Raw genomic sequence first — 16,379 nt, 5'->3', positions numbered from 1 at the left:
CCTTCCCTTTTGCTTTGCACTTTGTGTTGTTGTGTTGCTGGTTACCTGGGCACCACGCGCACCTAGGGGCCCAACGCAGGCAGGGGGCGTGTCTGAGGCGGCTGCGCTCGGACGCGCGTCACCTTCACGGCCACCTGTCGCACCGAACACCGGGGAGATGACGGTGAAGTCAAAGAGGCGCCGGTGTTTTTAAAGGTAAATGTGAAGACTCAGCCTGAATGTGACGTTTATAAACCTCTTGTCTCGTTTACGTGACGCCAGTAACGCGGAGCTGCAGAGATTATCAGGATTATTTTGACGTTGAGGGATTAGAGGCGCAGGCGGCCGCGACAGAGCGGAAAGAGACGGAGAGTCGCTGCTGCAGCCTGAGGAGCCTTAACGCGTTCTGCCCGCGGCGACAGGTGAGGAAGACGGCGGAGACGCGGCGCGTTGTTAGCGGAGACGTGCGGGTTCATAGACGCAGGAAGTTCGCGCAGTCAGGCCGCCGGAGCCGCGCTGAGTCCGGACGGTCTGATTCTGTAACATCCACGCTTAGTGCGACACAACCTGGGATCTTTCCAAAATAAACGCCTTGGACGTGAATTTAAGAGTTAACGCGTGTTTCTCTGCGCATCCCGCTGCTCTCTGGTGCGTAAATACAGTTTGTGCGTCTGACCTCTGCGCAGCTTTAAGTCACAGCTGAATCCACGACTGATAAACAACAAGAATGACACAACGTCCATGCAGGATTTTGCAAGGATCACGATGACCTATATATGTGCAGTCATTCTGGAAAACAGCAAAAACAGTGTCTGGATCTAGGCCACACACACTACCTTTTTTTTGCAATTTGTTTTTATTGAAGCAGATATTGTACATGACATTGTGCATAAAGGTGTAGGGTATTTCAGAGATCATTTTTTGTATAGAAAGAGGGGAAAGAGGAGAGAGAGAGATAGAGAGAAGGGAGGAAGGTTGTGATATCCCTCGATGTTGTTGAACTTTATACATAGACCCTGAGGTAGAGTACAAGTGGGCTGGAGTTGCAATGATGTCATAGGGTACATACAGAACATACAGGATGATGTCAAACAGCAATGTAGGCTAGTACAAATCGCATCATAGGTTGTGATAGAGAGAGAGAGAGATAGGGGAGAAACAAACAGGAAAGGAAAGAACCAGAGAGACGGCATCCCACCCCGAAACCCCACCCAACCCCACAGTCATACAACCCCGTATTCACACACCCCTGGACTGCCTGAAATGCAAAATAAAATGATAAAATAAAATAAAAAGGAACTGATCTGTGTTCTGGTAATCAGTCACTGGTGTGGCATAGCCTGTAGGTCTGTGAAATAGGAGAGGAAAGGTTGCCATCTCTGATAGAATTTATCAGTGTGGTTCCTCATAGTGTATTTGATTTTCTCGAGTCTAAGAAAGTACATTGTATCCTTAAGCCATTGCGAAATAGAGGGAGAGGTGAGGGATTTCCAATGTAGGAGCAGGCGTCACCTGGCAAGCAAAGAGGTGAACATGATGATTTCCTTTTGTGGGGTGTTAAAACGGTGTAGGTCATATGGAGTACCGAAGATGGCAATATAAGGGGAGGGTTGAATTTGTATTCCCAATATGGTGGACAGTATGTTGAAGTAACCCGCCCAGTAGTTGAAGAGCCTGGGGCAACATGTGGCTTAAGTTACAGTGAGGCATCGAACATCTATTACATTTGTCATCCACGTCTGTGTACATTTCGGCCAATCTGGCTTTAGAGAAGTGGACCCTGTGCACGACCTTGAACTGGATGAGAGCGAGACGGGCACAGGATGAGGCAGAGTGCAGATTGCGTGTGATAACGTCCCACCAGTCTATGTCCAGATGGAGTTTGAGTTCAGTCTCCCAAGCAGCCCGTGTTTTCGAGTTAGATAGGTCCCCGAGGTCCAGAATACGGCTGTAAATCTCAGATATGGTCCCACTTGGGGGGGCCCTGAACGATAGCAGGTCTTCCCACATGAGTTGAGGGGAGGGGAAGTTTTGGAATTGGCTGCAGGCAAAGTGTCTGATTTGCAGGTACTTAAATAATTGGTTAGCAGGTAGTCTGTGTTGAGTTGACAGCTTGGAGAAGCTGTTAAAACTGCCCTCAGAGTACAGGTCAAGGAAACATTGTATGCCTTGGTGGTGCCATGCTGAGAAGGAAGAGTCCAAGAATGAAGGCGGGAACAGGTGATTATTGCGTACTGGACCCAGGGGGGAGGCGTTTACGAATTTAAAGTGTTTCCTAAATTGGTACCAAATCATTAGAGTATTACGAACAACGGGGTGTTTAGTGAATTGGGAGATCTTGGTTGGGAGGGACGAGTAGATCAGGGCGGTGGCGGAGGAGGGGAAGTAGCACGATTGGGCTTCAAGCCTGCACCAAGGTAGCTCAGGAGAATTCACCCAGTAGCGGAGTTTGTCAATGTGGAATGCCCAGTAATAGGATTCGAGATTTGGCAGGGCGAGACCCCCACTGAACTTACATCTTTGTAGTAGTGGTTTGCGGATCCTTGGAGGCTTCGCACCCCAGATGAAGGCGCTGATCATTTTGTCTAAAGAGTCAAAGAAGAGTTTCGGAAGGAATAGAGGAAGAGATTGAAACAGGTAAAGGAATCTTGGCAGAACGTTCCTTTTGATAACGTTTATTTTCCCAATTAAGAAGAGCGGCAAACTGTTCTATCTAAGGAAGTCAGTTTTCAGGGTTGAAGTGAGCACGGTAAAGTTGGCGGGTAGGAGGTCAGATTGGTCACATTGATGCCGAGATACTTAAACCCCGAGCTACTGAGGTTAAAGGGGAGGTCTGTTTGGCAGAGTTGCAAACTTAAAGTGTTAATGGGGTAACACTCGCTCTTAGAGATTTTGATTTTGTAGCCAGAGAAACTGCTGAATGTGTCAAGGATGGACAGGACAGCTGGAAGTCTAGATATGGGGTCAGTTAGGTAGAGCAACAGGTCATCCGCATATAGCGATAGTCTGTGTTGGATGCCATTACGGATAACGCCTTTAAAGAGAGTGGAAGATTGTAATGAGATGGCCAATGGTTTGATGGCCAGGGCAAAGAGGAGTGGAGATAGGGGGCAGCCCTGGCGGGTCCCCCGTTGTAGTGTGAAGTAGTCTGAACGAATATTGTTTGTGTGGACACTGGCCTGTGGTGATGAGTATAATAATCTGATCCAGCTGCTGAATTTGTTTCCGAAGCCAAATTGCTTCAGTACTGCAAATAGGTATTCCCATTCTACCCTGTTGAAGGCTTTTTCAGCGTCCAGGGAGATTACAATCTCTGGTGAGGTTACGGAGTGAGAGGAGTGGATAATATTGAAAAAATAAATATATTGTCGCCCTTTAATAAAGCCATTTTGTTTTTGCGAAATAATAGCGCACACACACTTCCTTTGAAAAAATCTATAAATGAACTTAACTCTACAATATAGAAACACACAGGCAAGAATAAATAAACATGTAGAAATGTGTTACATTTTGAGCCACTTGTCTCTTCTTCAGTGTGTTACTGTAACAATCAGACATCATCTCAGCTTCCTGTCTTTTCCTCTCAGCCATGAGTCATTTCCGGGCGCTGGTGGGAGTCCTGAGGGTCGGGGGGAGCCGGTGGCTGCAGGGGTCCGGGGTGGGGACGGCCTGGCGCTGGGCTGGCGGCAGGAGACGCTGCTCCTCTGAAGCTGCACCGCTCCTCCCAGCTGTGGCCGGCAGCTCCAGCTATGTGGAGGAGATGTACTTTGCCTGGCTTGAGGATCACACCAACGTCCATCAGGTGACAGAATGTGTGCCTCAAAGACAGAGAGAAGACACACACACACACGTCCTCTTTGTCCTTTGGGGAGGAGACACTGGGATGTCTCGGGCCAACATACCTGCAGTCTGGATCTTTCTTAAACTTTCCTTCACATTGTGTCCCTCAAACGTAAAAGCAAGAACTCAGACCTGATTTATAACTCAGTAAACCTCAGCTCTTCCTCTCACTGATCTGTTGTTTTCCCGCTCCTTCCAGTCCTGGGATGCGTACTTCCGTAGCATGCAGGCCTCCGGTCCGTCTGGTGAGACGGGTGAGGGACGTCCCTCCACTCTGCTGCAGGGCCGAGCTCTGTCCCAGGCTCCTGGCATGGCACAGAAAGTGGTGGAGGACCACCTGGCTGTGCACACACTCATTAGAGCCTACCAGGTACTCCAGATTACCAGCTGTGATGAACACACACACACACACACACACACACACACACACACACACACTCTCTCTGTCTTTCCATCTCGCCCCCTGCCTATCTGTCAGTGTGTCTGCCCCTCTTTCTGTCCGTCTCTTCCACCCTGAGCCACAAGCGGCTGGCTGAATGTTTGCATCGATGTGTGTGTGTGTGTGTGTGTGTGTGTGTGTGTGTGTGTGTGTGTGTGTGTGTGTGTGTGTGTGTGTGTGTGTGTGAAAAATGTATCCCATAAACCTCTCTTGCCTCGGCAGAACAGCGAGCGATGGGCAGCCGGAGCTTTGTATCTGTTCTGCTGTGCGTCTTAGGAGGGAAAGCACGATTTGTTTGCCGCTGTTGGGGTTACGCAATTTTGCAAGATTAACTCTAACCTACTTAGCCCGGCTTCTTTCTGAAAATGGAAATATCAAAGAGACTGCTTAAGCAAAACAGGTGGTAACATTTCCCCTCGCCCTCAATTAAATCCAGAGAGCTATCACAGGGATTTATTAAATTCTGTGTTTTGGCAAAGGTGTCCACTTGATACCCTCCTTGTTGCAAATCCTTGTGTGTGTGTCTGTGTGTGTGTTTGCTTGCTTGCTTTCAAACACAATTGCTCCCCTGAGACTTATCTCCTCACTAAGGTCGACCCGTTCCTGAACATCGGCTCGTTCTCCAGCTGTTTATCGTCGTTATCATGACAGTATTCTTCTTTCCTCTCTTCCTCTCCCGCCTGTCACTCTCCACCTCCTCTTCCTCTTCTTCTCCCTTTACGCTCTTCTCTTCCTGTCCGGCTGTATAGATTCGCGGTCACCATGTTGCCCAGTTGGACCCGCTGGGAATCCTGGAAGCTGACCTGGACAGCTTTGTTCCCTCTGACCTGATCACCAGTATCGATAAACTAGGTGAAGCTCCCAACTCCATCCTAAAGACAAGACACACACAAACAAACACACACATACACAATCCTAATTGTGGCCAGAGGAAGAAAGATTCAGTGTAATATTAAACACATGAGCAACGTCCCTGTGATACAATATTTCTGGTTTTATAATAAAAATCCCCACAGTTGGAGTTATTCATGAGTGTGAGCATCCTTTTATCTCCAACTTTGTCTAGAGTTCAGAATGAAATCTTAAGTTCTGCTGTGAAATAATGCAAATGCCTGAGATATGAAGTCTTTCACCCAAACACGGTGATGTGAGGAGAGATTGTCATTCTTGTTCTGTTGAAACGTGATGGCCTTGTTGTCTCCTAAACCTGTTGGTGTCCATTTGGGGCCTCACACACTGATCACACACTCACACACACATACATGACACACACACCTCCTCCGGTCCAGGCCTGTGTAGCTGATCAGTGCTATTCTTGTTCTCTGCTGCGTCCGTGCGCGGCTCGGCCTGCCTGCCTGCCTAATGCCGTCATTAATCTCAGGCCGAGCCGCTGTCATTCTCCATTTCATTTAGCGGACTGAGGGTCGAGCGATGCGGGTCGGCCTTAGAGACCGATCGAAGTCTACTGTAATAGCTCGTAAAGAGGAGGGGGGTGGGGGTGGATGGAGAGGGGGGGGGGTTGTGTTCCTGTTGGCCGCCGTTATCGGTGATCAGTTGTGTCAGGACGTGGCTTGGCGTTATGTATTGTCACCAGGCCCTGAGCCAGCTAATGAAAGCTAATGACGGCCTCGCCCGCCTCTTATTTGCTCTGCTGATACTACACCAGTCTATTCTGGGCCCCCTTTGTCTTTGCTGCTGGCCCTAATATGATTTGCACCTGTCTCCTCTTATGTGGCCCGGGGTTTTGAGCCTGAGCAGCTCTCTTAGGTGGGATTTATCTGCTGCGTCTTGGATCATTTTCTATCCCAGCTTTCCTTCTTCCTCCCAGTTTGGACCCTCATGTCAATGATGCCCACTGGTCAAAATGTTGAGTTAAAGCAGAGTGAGCAGAACCTTATACCGCCTCCACTACTCCTCCCACCTGAGAATATGAGACATGATTGACAGCACATATAGTTGAGGGATGAAGATTCAAAACTGATTTATAGGTAGACATTCTTGATCAAAGCTGTTTTCCCTGTGTTGGTATCTAAGGGTTTTATGGTCTGGATGAGTCGGATTTGGATAAACGCTTCCGGCTGCCCTCCACCACCTTCATCGGAGGAGGCGAGACCACTCTGCCCCTGACGGAGATCATACGCAGGCTAGAGGTGTGTTGTTGTGGCGTCTGCATTTTCTTGTGTGTGTGTGTGTGTGTGAAAGGGGGAGGTTGTTTCCCACTATGACGTTTCCCTCTACATTCTTTCCCTCTACCTCTTCCTCTGCAGGCGGTATACTGCGGTCACGTGGGGGTCGAGTTCATGTTCATCAACAACGTCAAACAGTGTCAGTGGATCCGGCAGAAATTTGAAACTCCCGGAATCATGCGGTTCACCAACGCAGAGAAGAGAACGCTGCTGGCTCGGCTCGTCAGATCCACACGGTCAGCTATGGAGAAACATCTAACACACTCTGTGCTTCTGTTTAAGTCATTGCTCTCATCAATCAATAACCTCAGATCTGTCTGTCTTTAGGTTTGAGGACTTCCTGGCCAGGAAGTGGTCTTCAGAGAAACGATTTGGTCTGGAAGGCTGTGAAGTGCTCATCCCTGCTCTGAAAACCATCATTGACAAGTCGAGCGCCGCTGGCATTGAGAGTGTGATCATGGGGATGCCTCACCGGTACTTTGTTATAACTGTAATACAAACAAATACTTTGATTCACAGTGGATGTAGAACTTATTAATGTTTCCTCCAGGGGTCGATTGAATGTCTTGGCCAATGTGATCCGCAAGGACTTGGATCAGATCTTCTGCCAATTTGACCCCAAACTAGAGGCAGCAGATGAGGTATGAAAACCGTTAAGACCAGAAAATGCTGGAGAGAAGATCATGGAGACTCTGGTGCCTTATTTCCTCTGGATTTCTCCTCTTAGGGCTCGGGGGACGTCAAATACCACCTGGGGATGTACCATGAGAGGATAAACCGTGAGACAGGCAAGGACATGACGCTGTCCCTCATGGCAAACCCCTCCCACCTGGAGGCGGTGGACCCCGTGGTGCAGGGCAAAGCCAAGGCCGAACAATTCTACAGAGGAGATGCTCAGGGGAAGAAGGTAACACTTATTTTATTTGTCGTGTACAGTAAATGTACAACATGCTATCCGATCCTGAGGCATTGGTCTGGTCTTGTCAGGTCATGTCCATCTTGATACACGGAGACGCTGCTTTTGCTGGACAAGGAGTGGTTTATGAGACCATCCATCTGAGTGAGCTCCCCTCCTACACCACACATGGTACGATCCACGTGGTGGTCAACAATCAGGTACTAAGGGTAGAACATCAAGTATTATATATTGAATATCCCTCTGGAACTTGACTGTATTATATCGGTGGTCTCTCTCAGATCGGTTTCACCACAGACCCTCGCATGGCCCGTTCCTCTCCCTACCCGACCGACGTGGCTCGGGTCGTCAACGCGCCCATCTTCCACGTGAACGCCGACGACCCCGAGGCTGTCATGTACGTGTGTCAGGTGGCTGCAGAGTGGAGGAGCACTTTCAACAAGGACGTCGTCATCGACCTGGTTAGTAAAAGGCCAGGTGTGCTGGAGGGATGGAGATAGCTAGCTAGTTGCGTGTTTGTAGACCTGCTCGGCACTCGTCTATGCCTGGATAAACATGGCGGCCATCTGAAAATCACTTTCTGACCACCAGGTCCAGTGGGAGTGAGTGTTTAGGTTTGAAGACTGGCTGTACTGTCTGCTGTCATGTAGTGAAAAAGCTAGTGGCAGGACAAGTAGTCTGAATGGTTGTCTAGGGCCTAAACATGATGTAAACAAAGTGTAATAACTTCAAAACTATGATCCCGTGTGTGTCTGTGTCTGTGTCTTTGTCTCTCCATAGGTGTGCTACCGACGTTTTGGCCATAACGAGATGGACGAGCCCATGTTCACACAGCCGCTGATGTACAAGCAGATCCGTCGGCAGGAGCACGTGCTGAAGAAATACTCTGACAAACTCATCGGCGAGGGAGTCGTGACACTGCAGGAATTTGAGGTTTGTGATCTAAAGCTTTCCGCTCTTGTTAAATATATATTTGTAGCCGCGGCCGTACGCAATTTTATTTGTATCGCTGTCTGCCGGACGCGGCGCGTTAAATCATCCTTAAATATTACCCCGGCCTGCGAGCGAATGTGTCGTGCCAGCAGTGCTGCGGTTTGAGTTTCAATTTACTGCCTCAGTTTAATCACACGGCCTCACAATCCCTCACGTACAGTTTATACAGCGCTGAATGAAGCTGAAGCCGTCTCCAGGTTCAGCTGCTGTTTACTGGGAAATCACTCAATTTCTTCATCCAAAACGTAAACTGTGATCGCAGCATTCATCGTTTTATACCAGAGTGTCAGAAAAATAATGCAGAATCTCCACACGCTGCTGCTGCTCGCCGTTTGATGGACATGGTTTTCTATTATGTGGTCGGCTATTTAGAAACTCGCAAAAAAAACATTTGTAAAGTGGTGAACCATTACTGCCTCTCTCTCCCCCTCTCTCTCTCCCTCTTTCTCTCTCTCTTTCCCTCTCTCTCTCTCTCTCTCGCTCTCTCTCTCTCTCTCTCTCTCTCTCTCTCTCTCTCTCTCTCTCTCTCTCTCCCTCTCTCCCTATCCCTCTCTCTCTTTCTCTCTCTCTTCCCCTCTTTCTCTCTCTCTCCCTCTCCCTCTCTCTCTCTCTCTCTCTCTCCCTCTTTCTCACTCTCTTTTCCCCCCTCTCTCTCCCTCTTTCTCTCTCTCTTTCCCTCTCGCTCTCTCTCTCTCTCTTTCTCCCTCTCTCTCCCCCCCTCTCCCTCTCTCTCAGCTGTAGTCTTTAATGAAGTTAAACCTACTGTACATCATGTGTCGTATGGCTTTGCTCCTCTGGCTGCAGGAAGAAGTCGCCAAATATGACAAGATATGCGAGGAAGAGTACGCCAGCTCCAAGGATGAGAAAATCTTACACATCCGTCACTGGCTGGACTCTCCTTGGCCTGGTAGAAGACATTTCATCATTTTGTGGTCATGCAGTGGTGGACACAAGTGTGCATAAACACCAAGGTGTCTAAAGATGGTGTCTAACGTTGTGGCCATGCATTCCTTGATCTGATTCCTTATCTGTGCGTTACTTCAGACTTCTTCACAGCCGAGGGCGAGCCCAGGAGCAGCAGCTACCCCCCCACAGGCCTGGAGGAGGAGGTCCTGCTGCACATCGGCCAGGCGGCCAGCTCGGTGCCTCTGGAAGGCTTCAATGTCCACCCTGGTGAGTGTGTGTGCGCCGCGCGACACACCGTAGACGCTGCGAAACAGTGTGTGTGCTCCTGAATGAGACAGAAGTGTTCATTATCCAGATGAATACCAGTATCAGGAGGAGCTGCTGTCATTTCCTTCCTTTTATTGCTTTGTTTTTACGGCGTGAGCTTAAGGAAGTCGATTAAAGCAGTTCACCTGTAAACACATCCCATCCTAACAGCAGGCGTCTGCTCGCACAGCTGCTGAGGTGCAGGCAGCCGCCGCTCAGGCTGCCACCAGGGTGTTTAACTTTATTTACAGTACAGAACACCAGTCCATTGCTTTTTACGCCTCTCTCTCCGTCTCCCCAGTGCCACTCCTAAGGTATCGCTTCTTTTTATGTTTGTCCCCCCTTCCTCGCTTCTCGTGTGTGTGTGTGTGTGTGTGTGTGTGTGTGTGTGTGTGTGTGTGTGTGTGTGTGTGTGTGTGTGTGTGTGTGTGTGTGTGTGTGTGTTCTCCAGGCGTGTCCCGTATCCTGCGTGGCCGGGCCGACCTGGTGAAGAGTCGGCAGGTGGACTGGGCTCTGGGCGAGTACTTGGCCTTCGGCTCCCTGCTTAGAGACGGCATCCATGTGAGGCTGAGCGGGCAGGATGTGGAGCGAGGGACCTTCAGGTGAGCTCCAAAACATTACCAGACATAAAGAGGCAGATCCCTAAAAATTGTCTGTTTTCACTCAGTGTGCACAGCAAAAGAGAGGGCTGTTTTGCTCATTAAGGCCAGTAAATGACAACAAGAACATGGAAGTGTGTATAGAGTGTGTGTGCGGCTCCTTCAAAGCTCATTATCTGCTCGCTGTGCTGCTCTTATCTCTGCATACTGTATGGTGACATGAGTTCGCAAGACTCCGCCCCCAAACTGACAGAGACGTCTTGTTTTGAAACCAAATTGACACATTTGCGAGCACACGGAGGACGGCGTGCGCGGCGGCGAGTGAAAGGGCGAGGAGCTCCCGGACACGCTCCGTGAAGTAACGGGTGCCGGGTCGCGGGGGCCTCGGCGAGTGTGACAGAGCGAAGACGTCAGCGCCGTCTCCTGGGAACAGCAGAGCACACATGGCGTTGTCATGGCGCGGAGGGAACGGGTGACACATGAACGAAGCCAGCACCTCACCCCCGGCCCCGCCCTTTTTACTGCGCGCCTGTCTCATCTGTCATCTCTCCGCCAGCTCCCCCATCCCCCCGCAGGCTCGCAGCCCCATACATCACGCTCACTAACCAGCATCCTTCTCGTGCCGACACACAGGCCCCGCCCCTCCCCGTCCACAGATCACCTGTTGTTTACTCTAATCCACTAAACACACCATGGAAACTAAAGTAAAGTTGTAGTTTTCCGCTGCTCCTCATCATCGCCCCCCGCCTCTTCCTCACCTCCTCTTCCTCCCCCCTTCTGCCCCTCATGGTTCTGAGGCAGCGAGCATATTGGCGCGTCACAGTCGAGCGGCCTGCTTGTGTTTCTGTGACGTACGTAACGGCGTGGACTAATGGATTCAGTCGTCTCGGCGTTGGGGTGTGGTGTGTGTGTGCGCCCCCTTTTCCCTGACTAATGGGGCCCCCAGGCAGAAGAGAGGTGTGTGTGTGTGTGTGTGTGTGTGTGTGTGTGTGTGTGTGTGTGTGTGTGTGTGTGTGTGTGTGTGTGTGTGTGTGTGTGTGTGTGTGTGTGTGTGTGTGTGTGTGTGGAGAGGTGGGGACACAGTTTATGAGGCAATCCCAGAGTAAGAGCTCTCTGCTGTGTGAGGTTTCTGGGGGACGTCCTTGGATTAAGATGGTGTGTGTGTGTGTGTGCTCTGTGTGTGTGTGTGTGTGTGTGTGTGTTCCCTCAATTAGCATGGAATTAGCAAGGATTGATCTTAATTTGGTTCTCACATCAAAGGATCTTATGAAAAAGAGGTTAATATCCCACAAATGTAGAGTAAAGGATGAAACGGCTCTGCCCTCATTCTGCTGTAGTAATGTTTGGGAACATTCACAGATCTGAGTCGTGGTTGCCTCGTTGTTTAGGCCGTAATATTTCAGATAACAATCAATCAGTTTTGGTTATTTCCTCAGGCTTTTCCCTTCGACCATCCACTGTGTGTGTGTGTGTAGACATCATTAGAGTAATGTTAAAGGGGGTTTAGGCGATTGTGTCTCTTCGTGCCGGTTGTGGCGGCTGAGCCCTGCGTTTGGACTGGCAGAGCTCGTTAACCCTCGGCTCTTCGCTCCCGTCGGTCCCTTTTTTTTACCCAGCATCCTCTGCTGTGCCCTGGAATCTCTTGACAAATCCCTGTCACCTACTTGTTTGCAGCATCATCGTTTAAGACGGCTTAGTGTGGCGTCCTGCACAGCCCGCTGGTTCCCAAACGTCTCAGAGCTTCTGCCTGCCATGGAGTCTGAGGGAGAACTCCTTCATTAACGTGCCAACACACCATTGTTACAGTGCAAAATAACATAGATCAGCCTCAACCAATGTGCACAGTGAGTGAAAACACACTGTTTCAGGTGTAATAAAGGTTTTGTTTGCTGAATATGAGCTGTCAGTCCTTGTTATTTTTCTTCTTTGTTACAACTTTAAACAACAAAAACTTCTTCCGATTCTGTGAATGATTGTTTCTGTTTGGCTCTTTCCTCTCCATGCCACGCTCTTGTCTTGTAGTCATCGTCATCATGTTCTCCATGACCAGGAGGTGGACCGGCACTTCTGTGTTCCCATGAACCACCTGTGGCCAGACCAGGCTCCTTACACCGTCTGCAACAGCTCCTTATCAGAGTACGGCGTCCTCGGTAAGAATAAAGCACAGCGAGTCACTTTCTGCTTAGTTTCTGATGATGATGGTGATGATGGTGGTTGCCGTTGACTCCCAGGTTTTGAGCTGGGCTTTGCCATGGCGAGTCCCAACGCTCTGATCCTGTGGGAGGCCCAGTTTGGAGACTTTCACAACACGGCCCAGTGCATCATCGACCAGTTCATCAGCCCGGGTCAGGCCAAGTGGGTCCGCAACAACGGCATCGTCCTGCTGCTGCCACACGGCATGGAGGGAATGGTGAGGAGGAGGAGGAGGAGGAAACACAAGGATTTCATCTTTAAAGTACCAGATGCATGTTTGCCACTTTGGTTGGGAGTGAATTCTTCCTCTATGCTTTTATCCTCAGGGTCCAGAACATTCCTCAGCTCGACCCGAACGCTTCCTGCAGATGAGCAAAGACGACCCCGATCACTTCCCTGTACGTTAAAAGGAAAATAACATTAAAACAAGATTCCCCCTGATAAAGAGTAAAGGGAGAAGTTTGCTTCTTCCCACGCAGCTCATCCGACCCGACAGGAGAGTAAATGTGTTCCATGATTTCTTGGAAGTGTCTTCTTCGGCCTTGCCGGCTCAATTTAATCGATCGTCAATTTAACAATGGAGGTCATTTAGCGACACATTTCCAAGAAACAGGATCTACTCTGCAGCCGTTAAGCCTCCAATATGTCCGTCTCCTAATGAGTCACGCTGACGACACCAGCGCTCTAAGTGATGGCACCGAGGCCCGTCTGTCTGGAGCAGAAACGGCTCTTCATCACTGAGTGCAGCGATAAGTCGAGTCCCAAGGGTGCAGGAAGGTTTGAGAGGGGAAACCTCAGCGGGCTGCATCAGCAGAAGCCCACAGATTCATCTTCAAATGGGATATTGATCAAACTATTAGTGGGAGAATACTAACTGATTAACGTTCTCTCTCTCTCGCCCTGTGTGAGTGTGTGTGTGTGTGTTCGTGTGTGTGTGAAACAGAGAGACATTATTTTACTTTTGTCCAAACGTGAAGTTGGATTTATTTTCGTAAACATGAATCCTCTCCTGATCTCTCTGTCCTTCCTTTCTTCTGCAGGAGTTTGTTGGAGACTTTGAGGTCCAGCAGCTGTGTGAGTGTAACTGGATCGTGGTGAACTGCTCCACGCCTGCAAACTACTGTCACGTGCTGCGCCGGCAGATCCTGCTGCCCTTCAGGAAACCGGTAATGTGGCCCAACTTAACAAACACGCATCAGCGATTCGTCCTAAATCAGTTGATGAGTCGGTTGACCCGATCTCACACACATTCTCCACTGGGCCTCTTCCTCAAGCTTCAGCCTGTGCTCTCAACCTGTCACTGCCCATCCATTCCCCCACACACACACACACACACACACACCATGCGCTCACTCCCCTGCTAGCGAGTGTGAGTCATCAAAACTTCCCCAGCTGCACGTCAAACCACATCTGATTAGGCTAAAATTCTCCTTGAATTGATCAATCGTAACCGAATTTGAGGTCAAATCGGGGTCAAACTCATACAGCGTCTCAAACGGCGTGACAGGGTTTTGGAGAAGACGTGGCTCAGGCTACTTAAGGTATTTATCTAACTTAATTACAAAGTAGAGGCATAAAGTTTTGAGTGCGCACACACACACACACACACACACACACCTCTTTTTACAGTCTCAGTCTTCAGCCACACTGAATGTCTTAACTGATCCCCTGTTGCACATAAATGCGATGCTTTGTGGAGCATGAGAGAACGACTTCCTGAGCAAATTAGAGCCGCGGGCCATCAGGGGATAATATGTTCTGCTTTCGATGAACAACTCTGAAATTATGGACGTGCTTGGTCGAGCAGCAGAGGATTTTATTTATTTGATTGTTTGGAGAAAATGTTTTGTTTTCCCAGCGCTGGTGTTGCGTGTTACACGGCGGCCACAAATTAGCACGGAAGGGGATTGGAAACTTTCCTCTCTAGGGTAAAGACGCGGATGAAGGCGTCGCTCGTTGACTCAAACTTCTTTGCTTTCTTTCGCAGCTCATCATCTTCACCCCCAAGTCTCTGCTGAGGCACCCGGACGCACGCTCCAGCTTCGACGACCTCGCTAAAGGTGGAGTTAGGCCGGGATCCGTGAGGGCAAAGTGTGGCGTAAAGTTGTGTCGTTAGTTTGACGGAAAAGGTGTCGTCTTTGCGTTTGTTGTCTTCAGACACGAAGTTCAAGCGTCTGATCCCTGACGAGAGCCCGGCGAGTCAGAGCCCGGGTCAGGTGAAGCGACTCGTCTTCTGCACAGGGAAAGTCTACTACGAGCTGGCGAGGGAGAGGAAACGTCTGAACCTGGAGGCCGACGTGGCGATCGTCAGGCTGGAGCAGGTTTGGACGTTCGGACGCAAGACCTGCTGAAGGATTTGCGTTGTTGTCTGCTGAACTATTCACGCTGGTGTTCTCCCTTCAGATCTCGCCGTTCCCCTTCGACCTGGTCAGAACCGAGGTGGAGAAATACGGCGAGGCTGAGCTGGTGTGGTGTCAGGAGGAGCACAAGAACATGGGTTACTATGACTACGTGCGGCCTCGTTTCCTCACTGTTGTGGCCAACAAGAAACCCATATGGTGATTCTTCTTCCTCCTCTTCTTTGTATTAATTTGTTTGAGTACTCCACTAAATGGTTTGCGTGTCTTCCAGGTACGTGGGTCGCGACCCTGCAGCTGCTACGGCCACAGGAAACAAATCCACCCACCTGAACGAGCTGAAGAGGTTCATGGACACGGCGTTCAACCTGAGCGCCTTCCAGGGGAGGAACTTCTAATGTCTCTTAGAGAAACCCAAACAGGAAGCAGAGCGGAGGTGCAGTATCATCTCCAACTACCAGGAGCTATTTATGAGGTTTTCACACTTGGAGATTTGCTACATTTTATAGATTTTTTTAGCCTTTGAGACATTCTGGATGAGTTTCTTTGACTCTGACAGCTGTAGCACCCTAGATGTCTCCATTGCTGCTCTTCTGAATGCTATAGAAACATATTAACATATCGCAATCGTGTCCGACGCACATGAAACACCACAGCGGTGTACTTATGCAACGCAATGTGCAGATCTGACATATCACAGGTACGACTGAAGTCCAATAAATCGGTCGATTGATTTCCTCCGTTTGCTTTGGCCGTCTAAGCTGTGAGCGTCTGTGTTTACGGTCACGCCTGACTTCGCCCAGAGACGTGAGCCAGCTGGCAGGGAGACAAGCGGCCATGTTTGCTGCCGAGGACATACGGCTCGGTTTCCTCTTCGGAAGCTGAGGGACGCGCACGTAAACACAGCAAAGCCGTGGGACAAAGCTTTGATGTTTGGCTGTCACATTTAAATCCCCAGATGTTGTTGATGCAGGAGTTTATTAGACGACGTAGAGAAGCTCCATGAATGTGAGTGTGTGTTAGAGCCACCTAAAGCACAAACACACTTTTACTGACTCCATCATTTAAGCTTTTGACTTTGTTACTGGAATAATGATAGGATTCTGCCAAAATCAAGGTAGCTTTTCAAACGTTTGTTCAGACTCCAGGTGATCAATAACCAACATGTTTCATTGTGTTTTGGCCGATGAAGCACAATATTATAGCTGTTTAACATTAAAATGTGAAATACTTTCAACCTTAACACGTTCATGCCACAGGTGGAACAAAGTCACAAGGTCAAGACTCCACAAGTCCGAAACAAGTTATAATGCACTCTACTCTAATTCTTAATGTTAGTTTATACAACCTGTGTTAGCTTTTTAAATGTTATCTTTGATTTTCCTGTTTAATTATAGAATTAGATGAAAATACCCAAAAGATATAATTCCCTCCCAAAATCTTTATTTGACTTTAATTGCATTATTTTTCATTATTTCCCAAGTCAAAAGTCAGAGTCGAGTCACAAGTCTGCAGATTTGTGACTTTAGTGCTGAGGCAACTGTGAAATGTAACAATAAAGTGAAAAATAGAAAATATTAAAACTGTTTAAGGGGATTGAGATGACTATATTTTATTTATAAGCTGTGTGTGTGTGTGTGTGTGTGTGTGTGTGTGTGTGTGTGT

The 16,379-nt window shown here is 49.0% G+C and overlaps 1 protein-coding gene across 3 annotated transcripts; it reads left to right on the top strand.

Moving 5' to 3' along the window:
- Positions 1-84: 84 nt before the first annotated feature.
- On the top strand, positions 85-16,310 carry ogdhl (oxoglutarate dehydrogenase L). Of its 3 annotated transcripts, XM_076160335.1 has the most exons (24): positions 87-195; positions 2,506-2,616; positions 3,567-3,781; positions 4,019-4,189; positions 5,008-5,110; positions 6,293-6,408; positions 6,526-6,680; positions 6,772-6,918; positions 6,995-7,085; positions 7,172-7,351; positions 7,432-7,560; positions 7,642-7,821; positions 8,141-8,293; positions 9,158-9,260; positions 9,398-9,526; positions 10,017-10,167; positions 12,187-12,314; positions 12,396-12,574; positions 12,684-12,755; positions 13,398-13,523; positions 14,345-14,417; positions 14,515-14,678; positions 14,761-14,915; positions 14,989-16,310. In XM_076160335.1, exons 3-24 carry the CDS (start codon positions 3,569-3,571, stop codon positions 15,110-15,112), a joined length of 3,042 nt encoding a protein of 1,013 aa, XP_076016450.1. In that variant the 5' UTR covers positions 87-195; positions 2,506-2,616; positions 3,567-3,568; the 3' UTR covers positions 15,113-16,310. The 3 variants fall into 3 exon arrangements, with proteins under 3 accessions (XP_076016449.1, XP_076016450.1, XP_076016451.1); XM_076160334.1 differs by lacking the exon at positions 2,506-2,616 and having other exon boundaries at positions 85-195; XM_076160336.1 differs by lacking the exons at positions 87-195; positions 2,506-2,616 and adding an exon at positions 244-401.
- Positions 16,311-16,379: the final 69 nt, after the last annotated feature.

This window comes from Genypterus blacodes, unplaced genomic scaffold (genome assembly GCF_046128005.1).
Source record: "Genypterus blacodes isolate CSIRO-AG114 ecotype Tasmania unplaced genomic scaffold, CSIRO-AGI_Gbla_v1 ptg000105l_1, whole genome shotgun sequence".
Lineage (NCBI taxonomy): Eukaryota > Metazoa > Chordata > Actinopteri > Ophidiiformes > Ophidiidae > Genypterus > Genypterus blacodes.
Note: the sequence above shows the minus strand (reverse complement) of the source record. Positions and strands in the feature narration are given on the sequence as shown.

Coding starts and splice junctions, on each gene's coding strand:
- ogdhl (XM_076160334.1), top strand. CDS start 3,569: ATGAGTCATTTCCGGGCGCTGGTGGGAGTCCTGAGGGTCGGGGGGAGC. Junction 4,190..5,007: donor CACTCATTAGAGCCTACCAG/GTACTCCAGATT, acceptor CCGGCTGTATAG/ATTCGCGGTCACCATGTTGC. Junction 14,418..14,514: donor CTTCGACGACCTCGCTAAAG/GTGGAGTTAGGC, acceptor TGTTGTCTTCAG/ACACGAAGTTCAAGCGTCTG.